Source organism: Athene noctua, chromosome 2 (assembly GCF_965140245.1).
Source record: "Athene noctua chromosome 2, bAthNoc1.hap1.1, whole genome shotgun sequence".
Lineage (NCBI taxonomy): Eukaryota > Metazoa > Chordata > Aves > Strigiformes > Strigidae > Athene > Athene noctua.
Window position 1 is genome coordinate 21,968,787 of NC_134038.1, and position 26,332 is coordinate 21,995,118.

The 26,332-nt window shown below is 35.5% G+C and overlaps 1 protein-coding gene across 4 annotated transcripts in view; it reads right to left on the reverse strand.

Moving 5' to 3' along the window:
- Window positions 1–26,332, reverse strand: part of ZFPM2 (zinc finger protein, FOG family member 2) — a 315,049-nt gene that overhangs the window by 258,679 nt on the left and 30,038 nt on the right. The window contains exons 2-3 of one of the 4 annotated variants that reach the window (XM_074898549.1): window positions 14,599–14,658; window positions 13,118–13,177 (exon numbers count right to left, since the gene is read on the reverse strand). The exons of 2 other annotated variants lie outside the window; for them this stretch is intronic. In XM_074898549.1, the coding sequence (XP_074754650.1) occupies window positions 13,118–13,139 (22 nt within the window). In that variant the 5' untranslated portion in view covers window positions 13,140–13,177; window positions 14,599–14,658. The remainder of the gene's footprint in view (window positions 1–13,117; window positions 13,178–14,598; window positions 14,659–26,332) is intronic. One more of the 4 variants, XM_074898550.1, reaches the window with a different exon arrangement.

Genomic DNA, 26,332 nt, shown 5'->3' on the forward strand with positions numbered 1-26,332 from the left:
AAATGTTCCAGTAATTTGGAACTTCACTTTCATTTATCCTCTTGTCTTTTCTCTTACCATTATCCAAGACACAACAAAACTGGCAGTGCCTATAGTCAGTTTGCTCTTAGAGCCAAGACAAATATTTCCAATCAATAAAAGTGTAATGATGAAAAAGTGACCATTCAAAACGTGCTTAGGGAGACATTAATTTCAAAAAATAGTAAGTGCACTATTTATGCTGAAGTTTCATTTGCATGGGAAAAAAGAAAAAAAGATGTACATGGAAGATGACCTGCAAAGACCCTTGCAGCTAAGTGTCAGACCTCAGTTTTCAAGAAGGGGTTCATGCTGAAATACATGTTTAGTACTCCAGTACCCTTATCCTTACAAGAGTCACACCAATTCGTTTACTATTGGAGCTCTGTTTTGCAAGGTGCCCCTTGAATGGCTCAAAGAAGTCAGAAAGGACATACTTACCCTGCAGATGAACCTGAGGGTTTATCGATTTTACCTCAACATGAGCTCAGAGAGAATACAAAAAAAAAAAAAAAAAAAAAAAAAAGACAAGTGGTGTGTAGTAATGTTATTACACAATGTATACCAACAGAAATAATCATGAAAGATGATACTCATTTACCAAATTAGGAATATGATGTTTTCCAAAGAACTGAAATTGTTTTGAAATACGAGTGTTATGAAAGGCAGTTACAGAATCTTCCTCTCCTCAAATCTTTCCACCTGCTGGCAGTCAAAGTGTTGCCATACTATAAAACCCTCAAGGTAGGGATCTTTCTACATGTGCCTCTAAATGACATAAGGAACAATTTCAAAAAAACCAAACAAAAAAAAAACCCCAATGCACACAGTGACAGTACAATAGATTTAACAGTTGCAGCTTCATTCTGGAATTCCTACTTCCAGGGAAAAAGGGCAGTGGAATCATTAATAGTGACTTCGTTGGTACTATAATGCCAACATGACTGCAAAACCAATAGCAGTGAATTCAGAAGCATCTTAACTGATCCCATGCCACTGTATCAAAATAAAACCTACAAAATGTTTTTCAATACTCTAAAGAATGAAACAGAAGGTTATCTGGATCTTCTGGAATTATCAACATTTTTCTGTCTTCTGACAAAAAGTGATAGTATAAGTTTCATCTTGGGAAGGACTTTTAAAAAAATTATTAATTATGTTCTATTCATATCATTTGGAAAAATAACGGGAATAACAGTATCTGTTATTGCTCTAGGGTAGAGTGGGTAATTGAAATATAGAAAGTGATTTAAACTAGAAAAGAGTGGGAAGAGGTTTTTGCATCAGTAAGTCACCCACTGTACAGTTACTGATCCCGATTCAGCCGCTATTTTTCTTCCTGAATATATAAGTAAAATAGCCCATTAGGTCCAAATTTTAAGATTTTTGCATCACTTATACATGTTAGAAGAACTGTATCACATCTTTCAGCAAGTTATGGGCCTCAGTCCCATTTTTCAATAAGCTTTTTGGTGGATCCTCCTAAAAACCTTTTTATGTCCTTAGGAATCCAGATCTTTGCTCTTAATGATCCCTTACCTGAGCAGACACACAGCCACTTCAGTCCTTTCACATGGTTCACCAGGTCTCTTTCCAGATTTAACAGAAAAACTTGAGACAACAGGTAATTAATATCCTGTTACAATTAAATGTGCACTTAGACTAATCTCCTGTGTCTACTTTTGCTTAATCCATGCAGTGTCAATTAAGCAAATTTACAATGTCTGTCTTAATGTCTAAAAAAATTGTGGTTTTTACTATATAGTGTTAACGTACCTGAGCTAGGATTGAAACGCAAGGTGTCAGTAAACCAAATTCAGAAAGTCAATCCCTAGGCAGGAGTTTACCTTACAGTGAAACTGAAATGACTTTTCTCTACTGTGTTTTAACTTAAGCAATTTGTGTGTTTAAGCTTCCCAATTTGAAACATTTTGACATGCTCAAGGCCAAAACATTCAGTGAAAAGCACTGAAAGTGAGCACCGAAGAGCACATTTAGTGACTATGAATGGACAATAAGCTACATAAACTGTTTATTAAATATTTATTTCATTATGTCTACAACATTTAGAGTGACATTGGCACTTCAATAATTGCTTTTGAACAAGCATTGTACTATTATGTTAGGGAGAAAGAAAACAGAAGTATTCACAAAAAAAGCCAACCCCAAATCATTAACTACCTTCCTACATGAAAGATTTCAAAAAGAAGTTGATTCCAATTGAAATCAGGTTTTGGAAGCTATTAACAGGTGCTAACAATGACAAAAGTAATTTCATAAATTGTACCCTGTAATTGTTCTAGCTCTGTTCCTCCTACTACTATACCATCTTGATCATTCATTTACCAATTTAATCAGCAACACTTGCAGCCTCCAAGATTGACAGTGAACTCTTCTCTGAAAGCACTCATTGTTAGAAGGTGGCATCTCAGCCAGTCAAGGTTGTAACTTCTTGTACTCTATAGATCATAGAAAGAGAAATCAGGAGGATTACGTTTTCATAGAGATCTTGTTGAACACAAAGATACGGAGTGAGAAGATTTACTGTGTCTCTTAGCTGCCTGCATTCTACCTACATTCATAACAGCTTCAAAGCAGAGGCTCCACAGCAGATGCTGTGTACTTCTGGTGGTACAAGAGGAGGAAGAGAAGAACAGAGGTAACAAGATGAGTATCCTGACTCAACACCCTAGTAAAACCACAGCAGCAACACAGAACTACCATGGTACCACAGTGCACCAGTTTTTCTGAATGGAATTTTTAACTAAAGCCTACAAAGAAAATGGGAGTTTGGTCATACAGCTCTCAGATGGATCTGTGATGCTTGTAGATACCTTCTACATTAGGAATAGTTTTGCAATGGTACTTTATCAGTAGTTTTCTTAAATGTAACAATGCAAACAAGGAAAATTTCCTGTTTGCTTATACAGAAATATTATCCCTGAAGCGTTCTTCCCTGGATTATGGTATAGTTTTTAAACCCATCATTTATTTCTGTATTATTTCTGCTTACTTTTAGAAAACAATTTTTGAAACTACTGGCAATCTAATTTGAAATACTTGCAATGTAATTTGTCCAATGATACATGGTTAACATTGATGCAAATATTATCCACTTCCAGTGGATTGTCTCAGCTAGATATGAAAATAGTGTTTAAATTTACAGACTTAAAAAAAGAAATGAAAGAAAGCATTGTTTGTGTAAGAAGATGTCTTCTTAATTCTGTGTCTTTCACTAAAATTAAACGTATCTACATAAAATTCAAATATTTGATGTTTCATACATCTATGAGAAATGCCATTGATTTTTGTATCTATACAAATGTATAAAATATGTATGAGATATTTGGAAGGGGTTTTTAAATCATATGTTCATATTGTTTTATACAGATAAGGTATTCTAAGTTTTCATATTCACCTCTCCGATAAAGGAAACTCCCTCTTCTTGCATCTTACAACCAATAAAGCACATGAAACTAAAGATGTAATTTTAGGAAAATACTCAGACTCCCATTTCACTTGGGTTTATTCCTGTTGGGGTTTTTTTAACTCAACCTAAGAGAACAGGTACACCAACCAGTCAATGCCTGTCAAATAACATCTATGGCACACTGCTCCGAACAATTCAGCGAAATCCTCTGAGGATTCACAATGCAGAAATTTCAGTGAATCCTCTCCTCCAGACATAGCAAACTGTGAAACTGGTAAGCAAAAGAAGCTTCTTTGTGTGTCTTAATCTTACCATTCAGGATCTCAAACATATAAGTAACACACTGCCTGTTACTCAGGAAGCCTTTCTCTACAGCCTTTACTGTTATAGCAAAGCAGTTTCAAACACCCTACCCCAAATAAAGAGGATGAATTTTATCTTACACATGGCCAAGTCATGCTCAGAGCATAAAGCTTTTCAGACCAGTGAAGGTAGCAAAAGTTCACTTTCTTACCTCCAACTCTAACAGAGCCCTTACTCCAAACACAGAACCTCTCTGGCAATCACATGAGTAGTGAGTGACAGATACTGGCATTTGCTAATCACTGTTCTCACTCACCTGCTGGAGGGAAAAATGTGATGCAAGTAGGAGCACTTTGAAGGCACTAATGATACTCCTGCAGTGTATTTAATGGCCAGCATGTTAGGTACGATGAAAGAGGAACCTCACATCAAGTACATTAAGGGATCAGAGGAATACATACTCATTACTCACTGTAATTTTACATCCCCAGTTTCAAGACAAAATACATTTTTCTCATACAGCAAAGACACCCTATACTGCTATAGAAAATTAAGGGGTCTTTTTTCTTCTATTTAATATTTTCTATTTTTGTATGTAGCTGCAGATTATTCTTGTTCATCTTTTGTTTTGAGCTGCATTTCCTCAGACAGAAACTGGTCTCTCATCTCTGTACGTCATCATGCAATTAAATAATAATAATAAAAAAAAAAAGCAGAAAAAAGGAATCTGGACTTTTTAGGTCCAGAAACCAGCAGTGAACTCATGACTTCTCTCACAGGTTGCTATTTATCTTCAAATTATTTTTGCTTCGCCCCCCACCCCCTTTTCTAATATAAGCAAAACAGAATACTGAAGAAAAATGAGCCCCTGAAAGACCAAATTCAATCTCTAATAACATGATCAAAGCTACAGAGCTTGTATGTAGAATTCAGTGCCAGTTTGCGTTAGACTTCAATAAAAAGTAAGCACACCTAATCGAATCCATAACTCAATGACACAGTTAAAGGAAAAGCTTAAAAACACAGCAGGTGATATAACAGACACATGGAAAAACACACCATGCTTAAAGTAACTGGTATTTCTAAAGTAACAGCAAAGGAAAGTTAAGATTTTTGGAATTAGCTAAACAACAAACTTCATGATCTGACTCTAGGAGATGTGTACTAGAATGAATGGTAATTCAGCTTAGTGGGATCCTTATAATTTGACAAATATAATAAAAATACTACTGAACAGTCTGTAAGAGCTATAGAATTTTGTAATTAGATACTTACATTCTTAGAGTATTGAATCTGAAATGACTACAGGGGATTCGTTATTTTTAATCCCATAATGGAGGTTATCAATATGTAGAAAAAAACTAAAGCATCTCAAATTAGAACTAAGATCAGATTGTATGAGAAATGAATAGAGTATTTTTAATAGAAAAAAGTCAGGTGGAACAAATGCACTATTTAGCCACAACAAGCCACAAACTGGGCATCAGCAGTGTCCTTCCAGTGTAAAGCTAATCCCAACCTAAGGGTCCCCTCCAAAGGAATATTAATCCATAGTTTCTTTTCAGAGAATATTCAGATCTCTTTTTGCCCACTAGATTGTCAGTTATGAACAGTTACAATAATAACAGTTGCTGTAGTTTACAATGATGCACCATAAGCATGAAATGTAGTTTATTTTTTTAAAGATCTTCAAAGAATAACAGCATTACAGCGTTTATCGTGTTAATTGAAAATATAATGGACTACTAACCTGTGCTTCATCAGCATGTACATCTTATAATCACTATGAAAAAACCTGACTTCCATCATCACATCTCAGGAATATGTAACATAAGTATACCATAATCTAGGTCACATACACAATAGCATTTATTGAAAAAAACCAACTTTTCTATGCCATTTACAGTTACACATCTGTATACATATAGGTATACAAACCCAAAAATACAAATAAGCAAACTACACCTTTTAAAATAAACTAGAAGTGCATGTTATGACATACTTGAATTCTTTAATATCTATCCCTGTTCAATTTTTTACTACTTTAACTTGATTCCTCACTGGTAAGAATTGCAAGGTTGCACAAAATACATTGCATTTCCCCTAGAGTTGGCATAACCTGCTGGTTTTCTGAGTTAATCACTAATTAATAATTTGAAAACATGAAGTCATTATGTCATTTCCAGACAATGAGCTTTTAAATGGTGCATGTTATGTCCTAGCCTTTTCAGTAAGAAAAAAAAAGTTTTTTTCCTCTGGAAACCAGATGGCTGGTAAGTGTTATTATGAGGCTATGTAAATCTCAAAGCAATAAGCATCAAATCAAAACAAGAATTCATTCTCCTCTCATCATGATTGTTGTTTTGCTGAACGAACTTGTGGAATAATAGAACTCCTACAAATTAGGCCACTGGATGCTTTGGCAATGAGGAGTCAATAACCCATCTCCTCTTTCTTTTTCATAGCGAATAGGAGCTCTAAAAACATTTTTCACCTATACTTTCAGTCTTCCTAATATCTTGTTCTACATGCCAAACTTAAATGAGGGAATCTTATTGCAGACTGAGTCTTCTCAGTAAATTTACTTGAAAAGTTTACTGTCTTTCCTACTACTACAATTTGATTATCAAAATATCCTTGACTAGCTTATGTTTTGGTTTGGCCAAGGTTTTTCCCTATTAGGAAAGAAATCCAGAAGAGTTATTTGTTATTTTCTCTCATTTAAAGAGTAAACATCTGCGCCTTCATGGAAGTGCTAGTTTCACCCTACAACTAAAATTCCACAATTCAAAGAAACCTCTCAAAGTTTGACTAATACAGCTGCACCAATTTACAGTGCTCTGTTTTACAAAACTTACAGAATCAATAATCTTAAATTCCTAGGGCTGCACCAAAAGAAAACTAAGAAACTGAATTCCAAATATTGATTTCCAAAGGAAATTAGCTTCTAATGTTTAGAAATACCTTAACTGACAAAACACACACTTTTAAAAACTTTATGTGGAGCTAAATATTTCAGAAAGGTCTGGTATGGGAAGTAACTGTGGGGAAAAAAAAAAAAAAAAGGATTGGAATGTCATTCTATATGTCTTAGTCCTATTTTTCATTCTTGTTTTTATGTTCTTCTATGACACACTCACTACTGTTAAATTTTAGTATTGAATTTTATCATTTTGTATTTTAAATCCTTATACATGGCATTCAATATTTATGGAAACATCTCGGTATTCTTACATCATGAAGTTTCCTGTTTGTATTAACATGTTAGAAAGAAAACATCTCCAGCTACTGTCAGATTGTGTCATTTTTGATGTGAATAAGAGGAGTGGCAATTATGTACTACTGTTACTGGTTTATCATTAAATAATGTCAAACTATGATGAAAAACTAATCCACAAAATAAATTGAAACTCTTTTCTCCAACAGACTTCTTGTCAAATGTAATTGCCCTTAATGAAATCTTATTTGCCAAAACATTTTCCAATAAATAATTGCTCCTTTTAAAAATTTGCTGCCATAGGTACTAACATATCTGTCTGATCTTAGTGACCCTGTTTGATATGGGGGATTAGACAAGATGACCTCAATAGATCCCTTCAAACCTAAATAATTCTGTGATTCTGTAATAATATCAGGGGGTGATGCACGTTTTCTTGTACTATTTCATCAAGAGCCAAAACCAACAGATCCCTCTGTAGTGTTCTAGCACTTCCAACCCCAGCATCAAATAGATTTCAAGGTGAAAAAAGTAATATTCTTGAATTCTTCCAAAACTGTCAAATCAAGAAGAAATTTTAATTTCATACAGGCCATTTGTAGCACCGAGGCAACAGTTCAAACAGATCCATAAATGCAATCAACACCACCTGCGTTTGGGCTATGGAAGGTTTGACTGTACATGAGACAAGTTCTTCACTCTGTATTTCTTTCAGTTTTACACCATAAGGGCATTTCTTCTGTCGGCCGGTTTTCTACTTTAAGCCTGCGAAAATTCCACTGGCGTTCTTCCTGTGACACTCTTCATACATGCACAAGCACATCTCCAGAAAGGCAAAGCTCAATTTACGTACATGTTGCAACTTAAATTTATTGCAAACTAAGTTTCTTATAAACCTGGCTCCTGCATACTGTGTGACTGCTGAAATGCAAGGGTGAACTTATTTTCATAATAACAGAAGTCATGCTTTTTGTAAAAAAATATACACAGCACCTGTTTAACTTTGAAAGTATAACCTTTAGAGGTCAATATGTTTAATAATCACACAAGATCCACTTCAGTATTTTGTTTAATGTTGCATATGATATTCATAAAAGAATAATGCTTAGTTAACTGAATTCAGTACCACTGGATTCAGTCTGTAGGAAGGCAAATTATATCATGCCAGTCCTGCCCTGGAAAAACAGAACTGATTCTCTAATATTGTTATGATACTTTGCCCGTTTCAGTTTTAAAGACCAAGATGCTGCTTTTACACTACTTCCCTAGAACAGTCATTCGTTAATGGAAAAGAAGTCACTATTGCATTTTGCCTAATATTCAATGAAAATTCCCTTTTCTGTTTCAATCCATTACATTATAACTCCTCTAAACATACTACATTTTTTTAGATGTTTATACCTTCAAATGCTAACCTTTTGTCATGACCCTTTAAATTATCACCTTACTAAAAGGCAAGTATTCTTAGAATTTAATCTTTCTCATACTACAGTCTAAGAGTTACTCAGATATCTCACTGCTTGATCCTTTGAGCACACTCTTTTTTCCTTACATCTTTTGGTACTAGAGTGAATAGAACTGAATATAATACAAATTCTGCATATAGTTTCTTCTTCACACTGAACAAAAAGGCAGAAAACCACAAACATTATGTGAGACTGTCACACCACAGAGAGCTCTGGAAATAGAGAGGGAACCCATGACACTTGGAATAGAAAAAGTATCCGGGACTAAACTAGAGGTTGAATTGGATGTATCAAACACTGCCAATTGCAAGACTGCTTTTAGAAGAAAAGACGTTTGAAATCAAAGTATAAAATATAATAGCAATATTGGTAATAATGGTCAGCCATGGTTAATAATACAGAAAAAACCCACTAAAAACAGCTCTCCACACTGCTTGTCACAGGCTATATAACATTGCCATGCCATATGATAACAGAAGTTCTTCTGAAAATAATTATATTTTTAAGATGTACATCTTTACAGAAGAGGTGTTGCTACTAAAAATAGAAGTATTAAACACCATAGTCTACAATAATATTAAATGTCACCATGCATTACAATATTTTGTTACTCCTGTGGGTGAAGATTAAGGAGCAGAGGAACTGTGGTTTATCCCTGCAGTTTGTGCCAAAGAATTTGAAAATATTTAGAGATTTATAAGGTAAGAAAACTAGACCATGGAATGGCAGTCAGAATCTGATGTTCATTTTTACTGGTTAGTAAGCTTCTCTTATGTTTTACTTTCCTCCTCCTCCTCTCCTCTGCTACTCAACTGCCATCAAATACTTCAATATACTTTAATTTTAAATATTTTATAGTGAATTTATATATCATATATCTATCAATAATATTAGACTATTATGCTAATACTACTGGAGAAACCATTATTATCATGTCACTAGCAACATTTAATTGCTATTCATTTAGCACAAGGCAGTTGGATTGTTTTTCTTTTTATGTACCCTTTTGAGAGTTTTCTTGATGTCCAAGCAAAAGAAACACTCCTAATAGGACTTTTTTTCTCATCATCAATATCCAGGCTTGAAATATCCTTAAGGGCTACTCTGTTGCCAGTTCATGTCTTCAGATGTCCTTCCAGTTTTCTCTGGCAAGCAATACCAAATTTCAGGGAGTAGTACACAAGACAAACCAGCATATTTGTGCCTTCACCAAAACAGGTAATACCAGATGAAGGAATCTGTTTGGGTTTTTTTAACTTAGAAAAGAAAGCAACAGGGTTAGGGAGAAAGATTGTGAACAGAAATTTGGATCAGTCTTCAAAAAAATAAACATGCTTTCTTCCCTGTCACCAGACTCTCATGGTGCTCTCTTCCTCACACATTTTTCAGACATCCATCATGACATTTTGTAAGCCGTTGTGCCTAGAACCAAATACTTTTCAAATCTCACACTTTGTCGGGCACAGCCTTCCAACAATAAGATACAAACATAAAGATGCCACATTTGGTTTAAGCCTTAGAGCCAAGAACAGGATAAGACAGAAGAGCCTATCACTGCTAGCCACTTCCAGGAAGAAGGCACTTTGGTCCAGACCGGTACAGCTGATTTATGACCACACATATACAAGAGACTGTAGTACCAAGAAAATATCCTTTGTCAGAACCAAGTACATAGGAAAACAAAACCACTTTGAAGGGCGGCTGATACTGTATAGAACTAAGTTGTGCTGTGTTGGTAGATCCATTAATTATTTTTATTAATTTAATGAAAAATAAATTAATCTGTTATTCTTTAGCAAATTTGTCTTCTAACATTGTTACTGTTAGTTACTTCTTTGCTCTCACTTCTACTGGTGTACTCTACTACTACAAAAGAACCAAACCTTTGATAATTATCCTCTTCAAAATCATATGTATCTTATTCTTGATGGACAAAGACATTTGTAACACCAACAGGTTTTTATGAATAACTTTATCAGACTAGTTACATGAAAGGTGAGAGGAAATGAGTAATACTAGTAGAACAAAAAAAGGTTAACTTCAGATATATTTTGAGAAAAATGAATCGGGGACTAGCATTTTAAAATTAAGCCCTATTATCTGACTGAAACAAAGCTATAGAGTGGAAATTGCAACATGAGAAATCCTTAGAAATATCTTCTTTGAACTAAATGGCAAAAAGGAAATCATTCTGGTTTTTAAATATCTTGGAAAATTGTATAGCTAAGTACTACTATGTTCTTGCATAGGATTTAACCTAAAGAAAACTACTTCTATGCTTTTAAAAACTGAGTTTTCTTTAAACTCTTTATAAAAGACTAACTCCTGGGGATGCAAGGGGAGGAATGAAAAGGAGGAAAACTTTTCACAAAGGTTTGATGGTTTTCAACACACTTTAACACAAAAATAATTTTGTAAGAGGTTTACTATTTGATAGTGCTTAACACCAGCATTCTAAATAATTTCTACACCAAGTCTAGAAGATTTTTTTTTTCAAATGCGATTACAGGTATAAAAACCATGAAAACTAGTGAGTATAGCAGATACATAGTTCACATGATTCATATCTTCCAGTGAAAATCATCACTGGAACAATAAAAATATCTAGTGTTTATCTGATCGATTCATTCTCTTTGAAAAAGTCTGGAAGGAACATTTTACATGTCTTGATCTGATCAGTGTTAAACAGGGATATTAAAAAGCATGAAAACTCAAACTGTACTCTGGTATATTCAAACTGGGATCAACGGTCCATACTGGCCTCAGAATCATCCATGTGGAGATCTGCTGTCAGTCTAAATGTCCTTTGAAATGAAAACTGCAGGTTCCTCAATGTAACTTCTAATTAACCTGGTAACTCAAGACTAAAATTGTATTCTTGTAAAGAATACATGAACTTCATCAACTTCATATAATAAAAGACAGGTTTAAGATACAAGTAATGGGAGTATAAACAGGAATAAAATACATTCAGCTGGTTATTTTTTCAACATGTAAGCATATATAAGCTTCTTGAGCGTCAAGGTTTTTTCTGAAGATGGTCAATAAGAACCAATCCTTGCTGACTGAGGTTGACAGCCACCAGAATCAGACAAGAAGTCCAAAGGTAAACCAGTGCATACCTACTCTGCCGTTTCTAATCAGTTTAACAATGACAAATATGTGTATGATGAGGATAGTCCCTGTGCCACAGCAAAGGGAAACAGGTTGGTATGTCAGGTCTCTGAGGTAAATAAATACATGTTGAATAGTCATTGAGAAATATATGATAATGCCTTGTGGGATGCAGGTGGTGTTTCTCTTCATTGGCAGAAGATTTTCAAATTTTCTTTCCCTCATTTCCCTTGCTTTTTTTTCCCCATTTTGTACTTATTCTCTAGTGGATCATTCTTATTTTTAAAAAAGTTAATAAAATGTAAAATATTCACAATGCCATTAAACCAATATTGCTTTATGTCATACTGACATCTGTGGGTTGTTTTATTACTTCATGGTAATAGTTAGCATTACTCAAGAGAAGAGCCTAAACTGATCTTAAGTACTATCCAGAAGGTTTACACATTTTCAGACTCATAAATCCTCCTTGTGAACTGGGAATCATTTAGAAAGCTCTGGAAATATGGAAATAAACCATGAAGTAAAATCATAATACTAACACCTCTAATTCATCTCAAAGGTGAAAAGGGGCATATTCTTCACTGTCAACAGAGGAAGTGTGGGTTTTAGCCATAAAGTGTAATTGCTTACTGTTCTGAGTCATATCTGGATTCTTTGTGACCACAGGGTTAAAAAAAAAAAAACCAACAACAACAAAACAACAACAGAAAAAACAACCAACTACACCCTCCAGGAATTATTCAAGCCCTTTAATCTTCAGAGGTGGATAAAATGAACGTTATGTGATTCAACTTATGAGCAGCATGTAGGCACTGTGCTACACAGTATTTTTCCCAAGGGAAATGAGCAAATGTATTTTTAGCCAAATGTCTAGCCCCATCCTTTCCTGGCTCTTCTGCTCTGCACCACTGCAAGTGCTTATCTTTGGTGCTGTGCACACACTGTATGATGACAGATCTAATTAAAAGTGACCTTAGTTTGAGATTTCACAGGGCAAAAACTTTACAGAATTATGACATCTAGCCAATAAAAATTAGGCCAATGGAGACTAAAAATTTTACTTGAAAATTAATCTTTTGTATAAAAAAGCTCCCTACCTGAAAACAATAGAAGTGTATTTATTTCTTGTCTGTCCAAGACAGTAAAGACTATAATTTACCATAATTTATAAACTACCATTTACTTTATTAAGCCTTCTTCTGACCTCTAAATCATACGACCTCCTCATGCAAACAAATGTGTTAGAATTGTATACTGAAGAGTCTTATATCCAGTGTGATTTCCATGGTCATCAAGAACAAGAAGCCAAGGAAGTTATGGCAGCTAAGGACAAACTATGACACTGCCACCTGGTTTATCTGCGTTTTGAGGGGACATCAGGCACTTCCAAAGGGAGGGCATACACAGTTCTGCGTAAGAGTTGCACCACTCCTGAAATATCTAGTATGTCACCTTTTGCTGAAGAAACCATTGTTTTGAATTATTACCCTTAGTACATATATCCTCTATTTACCCCATGAGCTATTTAAGAATCTAAATGGGGAAGTCTCTAATATCAGCCAGTACCTTCTAGTAGTCTCAACTTCATTCAGCCATACTACAGCTGTTGCTGAAGACGACAGCCTCCTATGAACAAATGCAAAACATCCATATTTATTCTGTTGAAGTATATTCACTTGATCTCTTCAAATATTTATATTTACAACCAACATGCCAGGGAATGACAATCCAAACTGAGCAGAAGCTGAATTCAGTCAAGAAAGAACAGAACTGCAAATTAAAGGTCTTCTGTCTCCTGATTCCAAGGAAATCTGACTTTCAGTATACCATTATTTGTAGTTTTGAGGGGGTGGGGTGGGGTGGTGGTGGTGTTAAGTGTTTTTTAAGATCAGAATAATAATGCCTAATCCATCAAATACATCCATAAACTTGATCACAAAGACCCATGCATTTCATTCCTATGTGCTTTCTTACTGTAATTAATAACATTAAGCACAATTTTTAAAATAAACTCAAAAGATCTAACCAGTATCAAATTTCTGTTCAAATTCCTGTTCAACTATACATGTGTCCTAACTCCCAAATAATAAAAAGTGCAATTCTCACAATCTCCTCTTATAATCAGACTTCCCTGTCTGGGCTTTCCACAGAAAAATCTAATCTTTAACTCGTCACCTACAGGAGCAATGAAATAATCATCGAAAGATACTCATAGGCATGAAAGTCAGAACTTTCTCAGGTCCTGAGACTAGATGTTATAATTCACTTCCACAATACATTCGTAGTCACTGCTTACCTACACAAAACTGGCTTTTTTACTGTTCCTATTTATGACCCTATATTTATACTTTTTGCATATATTGGCATCCCATTACCACTGTTTGATCTGACTTTGCCTTGTTTTATTTGCTACAACATAAATCTTCAACTAGATGCTATACCTTAAAGCACAGCACGTTGTTCCCATCTTGGAAAAAGGCATACAAAAGTTGTACCTATGGAACGGTGTTGGTCAATACATGACTACCTAACACATGTTTTGTTACCTCTTCAGCCACACAGCTGCAGCTTGTAACTCAAGACTGAAGCCTGGATACACGGTACAGACATTCATCTAAATTTGAATCTATGCTTTGAGTCAAGCTTCTATCCTTCAAGGCTCACTTCTGGGAATTTAACATGTAATTGCAGAAGTAACCAGTGACACTAGGGTTTCACTAAAGAAAATTTTTCTGTATTTGTGTTACTGCATGATGCTTTGCAGCTGCATGATTCAACCATTTATGCTTGTTTCATCACATGAAAACGTTATATATATAATTTTCCAAGAATTCCACTTAATTCTAGGTAAATATACTCTGTATTAGTTCTTAATCTGTAATAACAGTAAGAGACAAAGTTGTTTACAAAGGAATACTGGAGGACCCTATTTCTGCTTTCAGTCTCTTAATATTTTTCTAGAACTAGAGAAGTTTAAAGAAAATCAAACAACAAGAAGTAAGTTCACACTGACATGAGCAGCAAATCCTCCAAGATCTTTCACTTACCGTTTATTGCAGTATGGTTTAGGGCAGGACTTCAGGTGCCAGGACACCTAGCCTGGATTTCTAAAACATGGAATTATTTGTTCGTTGAAATACTTAGGTTATAGTTTACCTTCCTTTAAACAGTAAGTGTTTTTTACAATAAGCTCACTAGACCTGGACAGAGGAATACAGCTTGCTACAGTTTTGAAAAATCAGCTGTAAATTACTTATCAGTCCTACATGACCTTACAGAGTCAAAGCTGAATTCTTGGTGTAGTTAATAAGTAAGATTGATCCAAAGCTCATAGGATTTAATAATAAGGTCTTGAGAGACATAGAAAGCCAGTGTTCTTAGAGCTACTCTCACACAGAACAAGAGCTGTGTCTGTGCTCTTTGGATTACAGAAATTCTATCTGTTTATCTTTAAGCACAAGATGGATGTACAATTTGATGACAAAACATTAGAAAGCATCATGAAGACATTACTATTGAGTGTGCTCCAGTGGGTACAACATATGCTACTGAGATACTAGAAATATGATGTAAGGATAAGATATTGCCCAGGGAAATCATTTACTGAAAGCAGATAAACAAAGCATGAAGTGTAAAACCCAATATAACACAGTTGCCTCTGTAGAATAGCAGAAAGTCTACTAATGTAAAACAATGCCTCAGTTCCACTGATCTGCATTTCAAGAATGTACCAAATGGGCTATGTTATCAAAAGTAAAATGATTCTGGCTTCTTGAGTAACCAAATTTTAACCAAGATTGGAAGTGTAAAGGGACCCAAAAACATCCATCAAAAACTGTTCTCATATCCTGATTAAAGCAGTCAGTTAACTGAGGGAAGATACATTCAGCTAAATCACTAATCTCAGAAGAGAATTCAGCCTGGTCCTCCAAGGAAAGAAGGACATAGCATGTGGCACCTGACTCAAGCCTCATGACACCTCCATGGATCTCAGAAGTGTTTTTGTGGTACTCACCAGGTACCCCCTCTTTCTCCAACCTCAGTGTGAGAGATTAGTGATGAATCACCCTCTGAAGGAACACAGGTCTCCCTGGAGGGAGGAAGGGTGCTAAAATATTTAACACAGATAGTCAGAGTAACCTGCTAAGGCAGATACCTACATTTTTAAGACTCTGACACCTGTACTTGGCATCTACAGTGCTCCAGTTCTCAAAAGGAACTGTTTACTGATAATACTTATACCACACTGTAAATGATGAAAATTAATTTTAAAAAAGATAAAAAGAAAAAGAACGAGGTGCCAATCTATAAGAAACTTGGCAGGCACAGAATATATTGAAAGGGAGAAGGCTTCACAGAAGGAACACATCTGGAGTGGTATCTGTGCTTGCAACCTCTCTGTAAACAACTCTTTTACTAAGTGATGATTTCACTTCAGAAATGGAGTCCTTACCAATCCCACAGCCACATAGCAAGCTTTGATCAATTAATGCTTTTAAGTACTGTGACACTGGATAACATATTATAGAAATGCAAAGACCTATTATTACTTTCCACTCTGATCTAGAAAATATTATGTAATAGAAACAGGGCACACTAAAAGCTATAAATTACAACGAAGTAAGAAAAATGGCATTTTCCATATATACATTTATTCACCAAGCTGAAAAACAGGAGGTAGAGTGTATTTATGGTTGAGTAGTATTTCCTGAAGTTTTGAAATGTGTGCTGAATCACACAACTGACTTTAAATACTCATACTTATTACAACTAAACCTAACGTTGACTGAAGCAGATGAAATATTTTCAATTATTTCAGATGTTCTTAGAAAGTTTTGGTTTTATACGAGAGTAAGAATAAACTAAGTTGGTCATCAAGAAATTTATCAATAATAATAATAATCAAACCAATAACAAGATCACATAATAATGCATCACATATTTCTGACTGTTCAGCAGTCCTGGAATTGGCAAGCTTCACCTGCTCAAAATTTTTTTCATCAGAGTCTACTCAATTTGCGGACACAATCATTTTATCATGCTTTTCAGCAAAGTATAAAAGCAAGTTTGTCAGATTCACTGTCTCACCATTAATATTAAAGCTCTTCATTATCTCTTCCGACAGAACAGAACAGTCTTCGAACATCCTAGAGGAAATTTCAATTCATTCACAAAAGTCAGAAACTGAGAAAACACCATGAGAACTGGACACAGCTTTCAAGACCAGAATATAAGGTGCATTTTGGCCTCTGTTCATGAAAGTACAGGAGTCACTGCCACAGACTACAAATGCTTGTCCCTTGTCTCTACTCAGCTTCACAATTAGGCCCACAGCTGCTTGTTATGCTCTGAAAGTGAAGAGTCCTAATCGACAATAAAGCCTGTCTACAAACGCTGTCAGAGGAAGCATTCAGGTACGAGCCCTCTAGGTCATTTGTGTTTGATAGGTAAGCCCTGCAACATCAACCTATGGAAATTCCCTGCCCGTCACAAAGTACTTGCTAATCAACTAAGTTACAATTAAGCCAGGAACAGAAGCTGTAACTGCTCCTAATTCAGCCTTTGGGCCTTTTCATGAAGCTTTGCTTTAAGGAAAAAAGTGATCAAAGTTTCAATTTTCTGTAGAAAGGTAAGTATAATAAAATCTTAATACAACACATGATAAATGCAAAGCATCTACTAATTACAAATACCTGGCCATTTAAGACTAGAAGCAAACCACAGCCATCTCAGGAGTGATTTTGAATCTAGCCTTTATTTCTTCAGATGTAGTTAATCAAGAGTTCAATTAATTGAGAGTACAAGTAATGTCACTTTGATCAGATACTGCTATCAGTTACAATCATCAGTAACTGACAGTAACTGACTTAATAGTTCACTAGATACAAACAGGCAAAAAAACTGTCCAGTTTACAATTATGGTTCATTTTACTAATTTTCACTACCTATGAATAATTTTAGTAATTCATATTCACTTGACCTGATATTTAACAATTATTCTGTCCTCTGCAGGACAGAAGTTTATTTTATCACCAGGTACCAAAATATATGGTAATGCATTAAGGAAAATCAGTTCTTAACTTTTTTTTAAAAAAAACATAAGCATACAAACAATATGCCCCAATTTTGGACTTGACTAGATGCACAAACAGTGAAAAAGACCTGACTGTCTAAAAATTTTAGCATGCATCATAAGATAAGCTTGTCACCCATTGCAAGTCTCATAATATAGCAGAAAAACATCTCATTAATAAAACATCACTATACCAAAACCTAACATTTTCTAGACTGCCAATAAAAATACCACTTAGTAGAGTTAATTCTCCCTATCCAAAAACAGTTGTGCATTACAATTTACTTAACTGCAATTTCCATTTTCTAGGTACAATGGTTATTGAACTTTTGTCTGAAAATTTACAGATTACACATGTTCTACATAAAGGTAAAAATTTAGATGTGATGCTAAAGCCAGGAGAAAATAGTCACATTTCAAGTTTCAAATGTGAGGAGACTGTAAAGCAATATTTTCTCTACATCTTGTTTTGATATTAAAATAAAAATCTAAATTACTGTGATGTATGTTTTATTTTCAACTGTAAATACTACAGAATACATATACCTTTAATACAAGAAATTAACTAATCCGTTTCCTTCAGATCACCTAGTTTAACCTGGCTGTAAAAGAGAATGTACTGATGTTGATGGTTGATGAATATACCAAACACTCAAGAGATTCTTGTCACCAAAAGTATTCTTCCGCAAAGACTATCAGCAGTACGTTTTCATCTAGTAAGCAATCTATATACAACTTCAAGCCCAAACTTTGTTTCTGCTCCTCTGCCTCAAAGATGAAGGAACTTTTCCACAGATAGTTCATATGCACAGCACCTTTCATCCTAGAGCTTCCTAAATTTAACTATTACAGAATATACCAGAATGTGTTACTGAGAATAAAACATGGTTTCTGTAAAGCAGCAGATCTTCCTAACTGTATACTAGAGTGTGAAAAATTCTGTATCAGCGTGACACCTGAAAGAGAAGTTAGACACTATGTACTAAGGACTCTGACCAGACCACTGGAGTTGCTACTTGCCTACCCTAATAAAAGGCATACTGGCTCAGATTAGAACTGTACTTGATGGTGATCCCAATTCTTCTTTCGTAAAAGATGCACCTTTTCCATTAGCACAGAATATGCACTAACCTGCAGACTGACAGGCTTCCCACACTTCAAGTCACATCTTTGGCTAAGGTCCAAATATTTTAAAGAAAGGGGCAAGATAAAGATGAGAAGCAGCAAAGATGATCTCATGTGAAAATTCTATAGTCAAGCATGACAGATGCCTGAAGAAAAGCAAGTATGTTCATAATCTGGTTAGCAGGTATGTATTTACTTTTTAGAATCATCTTAGATCTTCAGCTATCAGTGAAAATGGAACCTAAACCAAATCTACAACTATTCTAGTAAACATAAGGTAGGCAGAAGTGATCCAAGAAGACTGGATCTATGGTCACTCACATCGTTGAACTGAAATCCCACTTCCTGATTCTGTTTTGATCACTCCATCTAGACCTCATTAAGAAAAAAACTTGTAATCCCTAAGCAGTGTGGTCACAAGCCAGTTGATGCTACTGGACTTCAAGACCAAAGCTGAATCCCTGGCCTTTAAACCATTTACACACAACTGATGAGATGTAGGAATGTTAGGGAGTGGTTTTTAAAGGGATCTGTCAATGCATCTAAGTACAAAGTCTACTTCAAGGACAGGTGGCCCAGATCCAGAAGGGAAATTAGGGCCAAATATGGCACTTGCACATCATTCAGGCTCTTACACTTATTATTATGACCCTCAACACTTTGCCTAGTTTTGGGGGCTCTTGAAAGCTACATTAACAAAAAAGTTTATTCCCTAAATTTTTACTTTTTCGCATTTTCAGGACTGCCTCCACCTTGGCATGACTGAACAGTTGAATTGTTTATTTTATGTCTAAAATGAATTACAATGCTCCAGCCAAATATTTCTCCAGCTGAAGAGCCTGACCTGAGTATACCTCATGTGAATCAATTATAACAACTCTGGGAAAAATATGGTGGATATAGACAGAAACACAAGTCAAACAAAGACCATTTCCATTTTGGTCAATTATGAAATCATAGATTGGAAAGAGAACTAAGCCCAGACTAAGAGGGAAACAAGATGAGTCATCTCTTAAATTTATAACCAACATCTCTTAGCTTCCAGACCATCCTAGAAAGTAGGACACAGGATTTAGTACAGAGGCATTTCTATCATCTAGTAGTTGCATACTTTCGTGGGAGAAAAGGTCTGTGGGACTATACCTTTCAGAAGGAAGGGCTTTCTGTGTTTTAAGTATAATAGCTGTTGTGTAACAAGTAGACACCAAAGAAAATATATAGCCTTGTTTTTCTATTCAGCAATTACCTAATTAAAAATCTGTGTGCCTATCTAAGCAAATGCAGCTTGTAAATTCTTATGTGATAACTGGCACACTGTATACTACATACTAGGCATTCTGTACTACATACTACATACTCTATCATTGTGTTAATGGCTGTGAAGTTGTAGAAATTGCAGAATTCTCCCCTACAGGGGAAAATAAAAAAAAAGAGAGATCTATAAAGGAAAAATCAGAGTAATCATTTGGACCTAAGCAATGTAAATGCTTCTGTAAAAAAATTTCATCTATTTTCGTCAATTTACGTTTCAAAAAACAGGCCTATGTAGCTTCATGACAGCCTAACGCTGTCACACAACAGTAACTATTAATGTCAAATATGACCTATCTTAGCTAATAGACCACAGCACCTTAGAGGTTGTTTGAGCCTAGACTAGGCTATCTGTAACAAAAAAAAAAAAAAACAAAACAAAACAAGGTATTCTTCCCTCATAGGCACAAAGATGTCAGATTCAGACTTCCTGGAGGAGGGTGAGGACAGGAAGAAGACTTTTCATGTTCATTTTACGTGTTTGCTTAAGCTTTTCTCCAAATCTAACATACTTAATGAATCAAGAGGGCATCTTGTCACACTGGTAATAAAAGAACTGCTACTACCTCTAGATTATAGTACCAAAAGCATTCTAAATTTTAACCATTTGCCATTTTTTATTATTTTTCCTTCATCTTTAAGGATACTGTGCTATGTGGATTGAAAAAGATCTCTTCATGCCTTTGAAAAGGCCACAGGTGAAGGCTTCTAAAAGTGTTTTTAGGTAGAGATCACCCTATGAAGAGATATGTTCTTATTTAGTGCCTATCCCACAGTTTTGATCTGGAACTAGAGATGAATGCTCTTAGTTTCACTTTCAAATAACTATTATCCAAAAGACCTGTGCATCTTGGGTGATTTTGGTTTTGAGTCCAGTCTCATCCCATCCCCAGCGACACTTTGTGGCTAATGTCATCACAGAATCAATCAATTAGGTTGGAAAGGACCTTGAGGATCATCTAGTCCAACCATTGACCTAACACTGACAGTTCCCAACTACACCATATCCCTCAGCAACTCTTAAACACCTCCAGGGATGGGGACTCCACCACCTCCCTGGGCAGCCCATTCCAATGCCTAACAACCCGTTCTGGAAATAAATACTTCCTGACACCTAGTCTAAACCTTCCCTGGAGGCCATTCCCTCTTGTCCTATCACTTGTTACTTCATTAAAGAGACTCATCCCCAGTCCTCTCAGGTAGCTGTAGAGGGCGATGAGGTCTCCCCTCAGCCTCCTCTTCTCCAGACTAAACACCCCCAGTTCCTTCAGCCGCTCCCCGTACGACCTGTGCTCCAGACCCTGCACCAGCTCCGTTGCCCTTCTCTGGACACGCTCGAGTCATTCAATGTCCTTTTTGTAGTGAGGGGCCCAAAACTGAACACAGGAATCGAGGGGCGGCCTCACCAGTGCCGAGTACAGGGGTCAGATCCCTTCCCTGTCCCTGCTGGCCACGCTATTGCTGACACAAGCCAGGATGCCATTGGCCTTCTTGGCCACCTGGGAACACTACTGGCTCCTGTTCAGCCGGCTGTCAATCAACACGCCCAGGTCCCTCTCTGACTGGCAGCTCTCCAGCCACTCCTACCCCAGCCTGTAGCGCTGCTGGGGGTTGTTGTGGCCCAAGGGCAGCCCCCAGCATTTGCCCTTAGTGAAACTCCTCCAGCTGGCCTCAGCCCATGGCTCCAGCCTGTCCAGGTCTCTCTGCAGAGCCTCCCTACCCCCGAGCAGATCAACACTCCCACCCAACTGGGTGTCATCTGCAAACTGACTGAGGGTGCACTTAATCCCCTCGTCTAGATCATCAATAAAGATGTTAAACAGGAGTGGCCCCAAAACCGAGCCCTGGGGGACATCACTCGTGGCTCGCTGCCAACTGGATTTAACTCCGTTCACCACAGTTGTTTTATGTCAACCTTGTGTTCATTAAAGGGTAACCCAAAAAGTAACAGTGACTTTAGATATCCCCTCCTGATGAATTTTAAAGCCTTCAGGTACATGCACTTGAGTAAAAGTGGGAGTCAAATTCTGACAGATATTATCATTTATGTACCTCTCAGTATTTACAAATTTTGAAACTGCATAGGAAGGCTGCTGAAGGGAATGCACTAAAGTACTGAGACTTCTCTTTCCTAAAATTTGTTTAATTTCACTTTTTAAAAACATCAACTTTTTTCTTGAATTACACATTCTGAATATTTCTGTTCCTTTGAACTTCTTTCCCATTTAAAAATCCTGAGGACTTTGTTTTATATTTTATATTTATTTTATCACATTTTATTTTATTGTCTTATACGGTGCCTCAAGGTTTCTGACAGTAACGAAAGGTGCTACAGAAATAAAATAAATTCCTCTTTGCATTCATACTCAAAAGATCAAGAGCACTGCTGCTTTGAAATTAGATATTCAGCCCACAGTATAACTCCGCTTTAGAATGTGTATATATACATGTATGCATTATGTTTACATATGTCATGTTAATGTGCTTCAAAAATGTATAACTCCCACAGGTCTAGAAGAGCTTTCATAATCCTTTTGATATCTATGGAGCAACAACATGCCTTACTCTACAAAAATAAATAAATGAACACTGCACTACAATGTCAATGAAGCAAAAATATTTTAGAGTATTAAAATAATTACCATTTTTACAAAATATTCTTCAATACTCATTTAAGAGATTATACCACTTTTGTATAGTAATACTTTTTCTTATTTATGTCTAAATATTATGGGTATAAACTCAAAAAGTTATATGTCATAAAGTAAAAATATTTAAGAATTAAAATTTCTGCTTCTGCAATATTTTGTTAATTTTCATAAAATTATAAAATTCTATAAAAATTTTTAAAATTGTGGATTCTAGTTTAAATAGTTTTTTTTTAAACAGGAATGTTTGTCTGATCCTGATGAAATTTGAAAATAAGTAATTACGAAAATGTAAGTATGACGAGGTTAGAAAAAGACATATAAACCAACCATCAAACCTATGAATCTTTTCTTATTAAATGTTTACTGTGTAGTATTAGGGATAAAAAAGTTGAGTGCAGCTTAATTTCTTTTTTAGGTGCATTATGCAATCTATCATCTGTTGAAACAAGCGAATTTCTATGAGTATAAGAATTTGCTCTGTGTTCTGATATGATTTGTTGCTTGATTTCTGGTAAGTACTGTAAAGGAGAGTAAGGTTAGCAAGCTATGATTTTTAAAAATTATAGGAAGTGTTACATGCAACCAACACTTACTTATCCTTCTAAAACCTAAAATATATGTTCAACTGTCATGTAAAAGAATGATTCATATTACCTAATTTTAAGCACCTATAAATCAGATGTCTAATCTAATCCACTTTATTTTAGATCATCCCATCTTTTCTTGGTCATCTACATTATCATGGCAGAAGTCAGTTCCCAGGAAGTGCCCACCACCATGACTGCCAAGGAAGGCTTAGACAGCTAGCCAGCTGATTACCTTTTAAATGGTTAGCACTAGGTAAGATGCACCCACTTTCCCAAAATGCTTAAGTACTTTTGTTGTACAAGACAGCTCTTCAGTAGCAGGTATTGGATTGACACTCATTCAGCAAGTTATATATGCTTAATCCATTATAAGAGATTTGAGAAAGTGGCCACAGCACATCCAGGTATACACCACACTCCATGAGAGCATGTCTTCCTTCCCCTGGATATAAATATTGCAGTAACTACAATAATAAATAAATTATTCGTAACTGAATAATGAAATTTGAGTAGCAATAGCAACAGTTTGTAAACCAGGTGAAACGAACTGCAACTTCCCTAACTGTCCTCTTTCCATTACATGATGCTGCATTTCCCTAAGCTACATGCCAAGTACTTCACTTTCCCAGAGAGCTTCTTTTCTCCCCTTTTCTCAAGTTATTTCCCCATTCTTCATACACATACAAAATTTTTCTGACTACTTTTCTGCATTCATAAAAATTTGTAGAGCAAATCAATTCTAAGGTGTAATGGCTGAATATTACACAAAAGAGATAACTATTACTATAAAATCTTTCCAGTCCCTCCTTGCCTTCTGGATTCTCACAGACCCAGTAAATGTCTACTACACATCAAATCTGCACATTTCAAAATGCTTGAGATTAACTGTATTTGGTTTTGTGAAATATTATTTTTAGGATACCGTAACATTCTCTGACACACGGGTTTAAAATATTAACTATTAAATAATATTAGTTATTATAATATTATACCTAATATAAAAACATATACAACATTTCTTCTGAGACACTTTCCCCTGACTACACCTTGGCTTTCTGTTCATAATTTGAGTACAAAAATTCCGTAAGTATTTGTTATGCATCTTACTCCTCCTCTCTATAAATCATTTAGTAAATTGTTCTACTTATTGGCCAAACTAATTCCTGCTTGTCTGAACTCCATTTGCAACCTTTCCTCCCTCCTCCCTAGAGCAGGCAAGTCATGCTTCCAGACAATTTTTATCATAAAATACTGTAAATAGTATATTTAACAAAAGAATGAAAAGATCATATGAGTAATAATTTAATTATTTTTTCCTCAGCATTGTCTTTCTGAAGGAGTTATTTTAATTACATGAGAACACATGTGGCCCTCATAATGAAACTCAGGAGAGGCAGATACATCATCACAAACCTAAAACTTCTGATCTAAAATTGGTAGTGTGAGGAAAACCAGTAGAAATGTAAAAAATTGTACTTAAGGGGAGTTGAGTTATCATTTATGTGAGACAAGAATTTAAATAATATTTTGTTTCTTGATTTGATGGTATTTTTGGAATTACAAGATTACCTGAAGATAAGCAATTTTTTTTTTTTTTTTAATGGGAAAGTTGCTCTGCATAGAAATTCAGGCAACTGTGCTATAGTCGTAACGCTAAAATGTCATCTTGAAATGCCTTTTCATTGCACATCAATGAAATTTTAACATCTTTTATGAAAATCAAAAATTTAGAATAGACTATCTTCAACTTCCTGGATTCAAACCAGGAAAATGTTTTATAATTTTGTTTATAGTTTTCAAGTTATCATGTTTTCCCTGTCCATCAAAGCAAAATATATGAACTTCACTAATGAAGTGACTGGAAACACTTCAACCCAAATTATATTCACAGTATTAAAGGATCAGAAAACATCTCAAATTATTAATCAAGACTCCCATCTCGAGACTATGACTGAATCCCCTATAGTGTTAAGCTTCACTGATATTGTCCAGTTACCAAATAGTAATCAAATGTAGCATGAATACATTACTATAAACTAATATAACCAAGTTTTCTAGACAAAGTAAAGCAATGGTATTGTACTTAGTTTTTCCAATCAAAGTCAGCTAGTATCACAAAGACTTAACAGTTCGGTTCTATCTATATCTAACTTTCTAAAGCAAATATTTAAATATAATTTCTTACACTAATCTGAGTTCAAGCCTGTATTCTTTACTCATGAGGAAAAAATCAGAGTATCTTTAAGAGAAGTGTCCACAGGAAGTTAACTTTCATAAGCGTATACATAAGAAAAGAGGCTCTAAGGCATATAAGGTAAAAAATTTTGCAGCTGTATCTCATATAAAACTATCATTCAAGTCGGACAGTATTCTGCCTTTTTCAATATTCATATAAGCAATGAGCAACCAGTATATCCACTACACTAATTAACTATCACTACCTACTACTTAAAACAAAGCAGAACATATTTTTTGAGTATCAGAGTGATTCCATCCGAAAACAGCTGTCTAGCAGTGTAGTGTTATTATCTCCTTATGCCAACACCAGCAGGCTGCATTCCCAAAAGAGGCTGCCCTACCCTTCTGCTTGCTCTTACAGTCATGCTGCCTTCCTTGTTGGATTAGCACAAGTATTTGTGTGGCCATCAGGTGAACTAGATAAAGAAATTGATTTGAATTAAAATTGAACCACAGGGGATGGGGGGAGAAGCTGTTTTTTCACTTGGAACAGTTCCTTCTCCAGTTCACTCTATGGACACACAAACATTTGTGCCATATGTGAACAGCCGTAAGAACTGACAGCCAAAAGAAAGAGGTCATCACTGTCTTTCTCAGTAACACGATTTAAAGCAACCCTTGAAGCAGGGTGCAAAACTGAAAGAATGAATGACCCTCTAAAATTATTTATTTCCCTTCCCATAGAGGAGCCTCAATAATTAGCTAATCTTGGATCCTAAACAATTAGATAGCTAAAGACTTACACTGAGTGACCGTAAATCATGTATTTAAATGCATATGAAGTGACTCCTTTGTG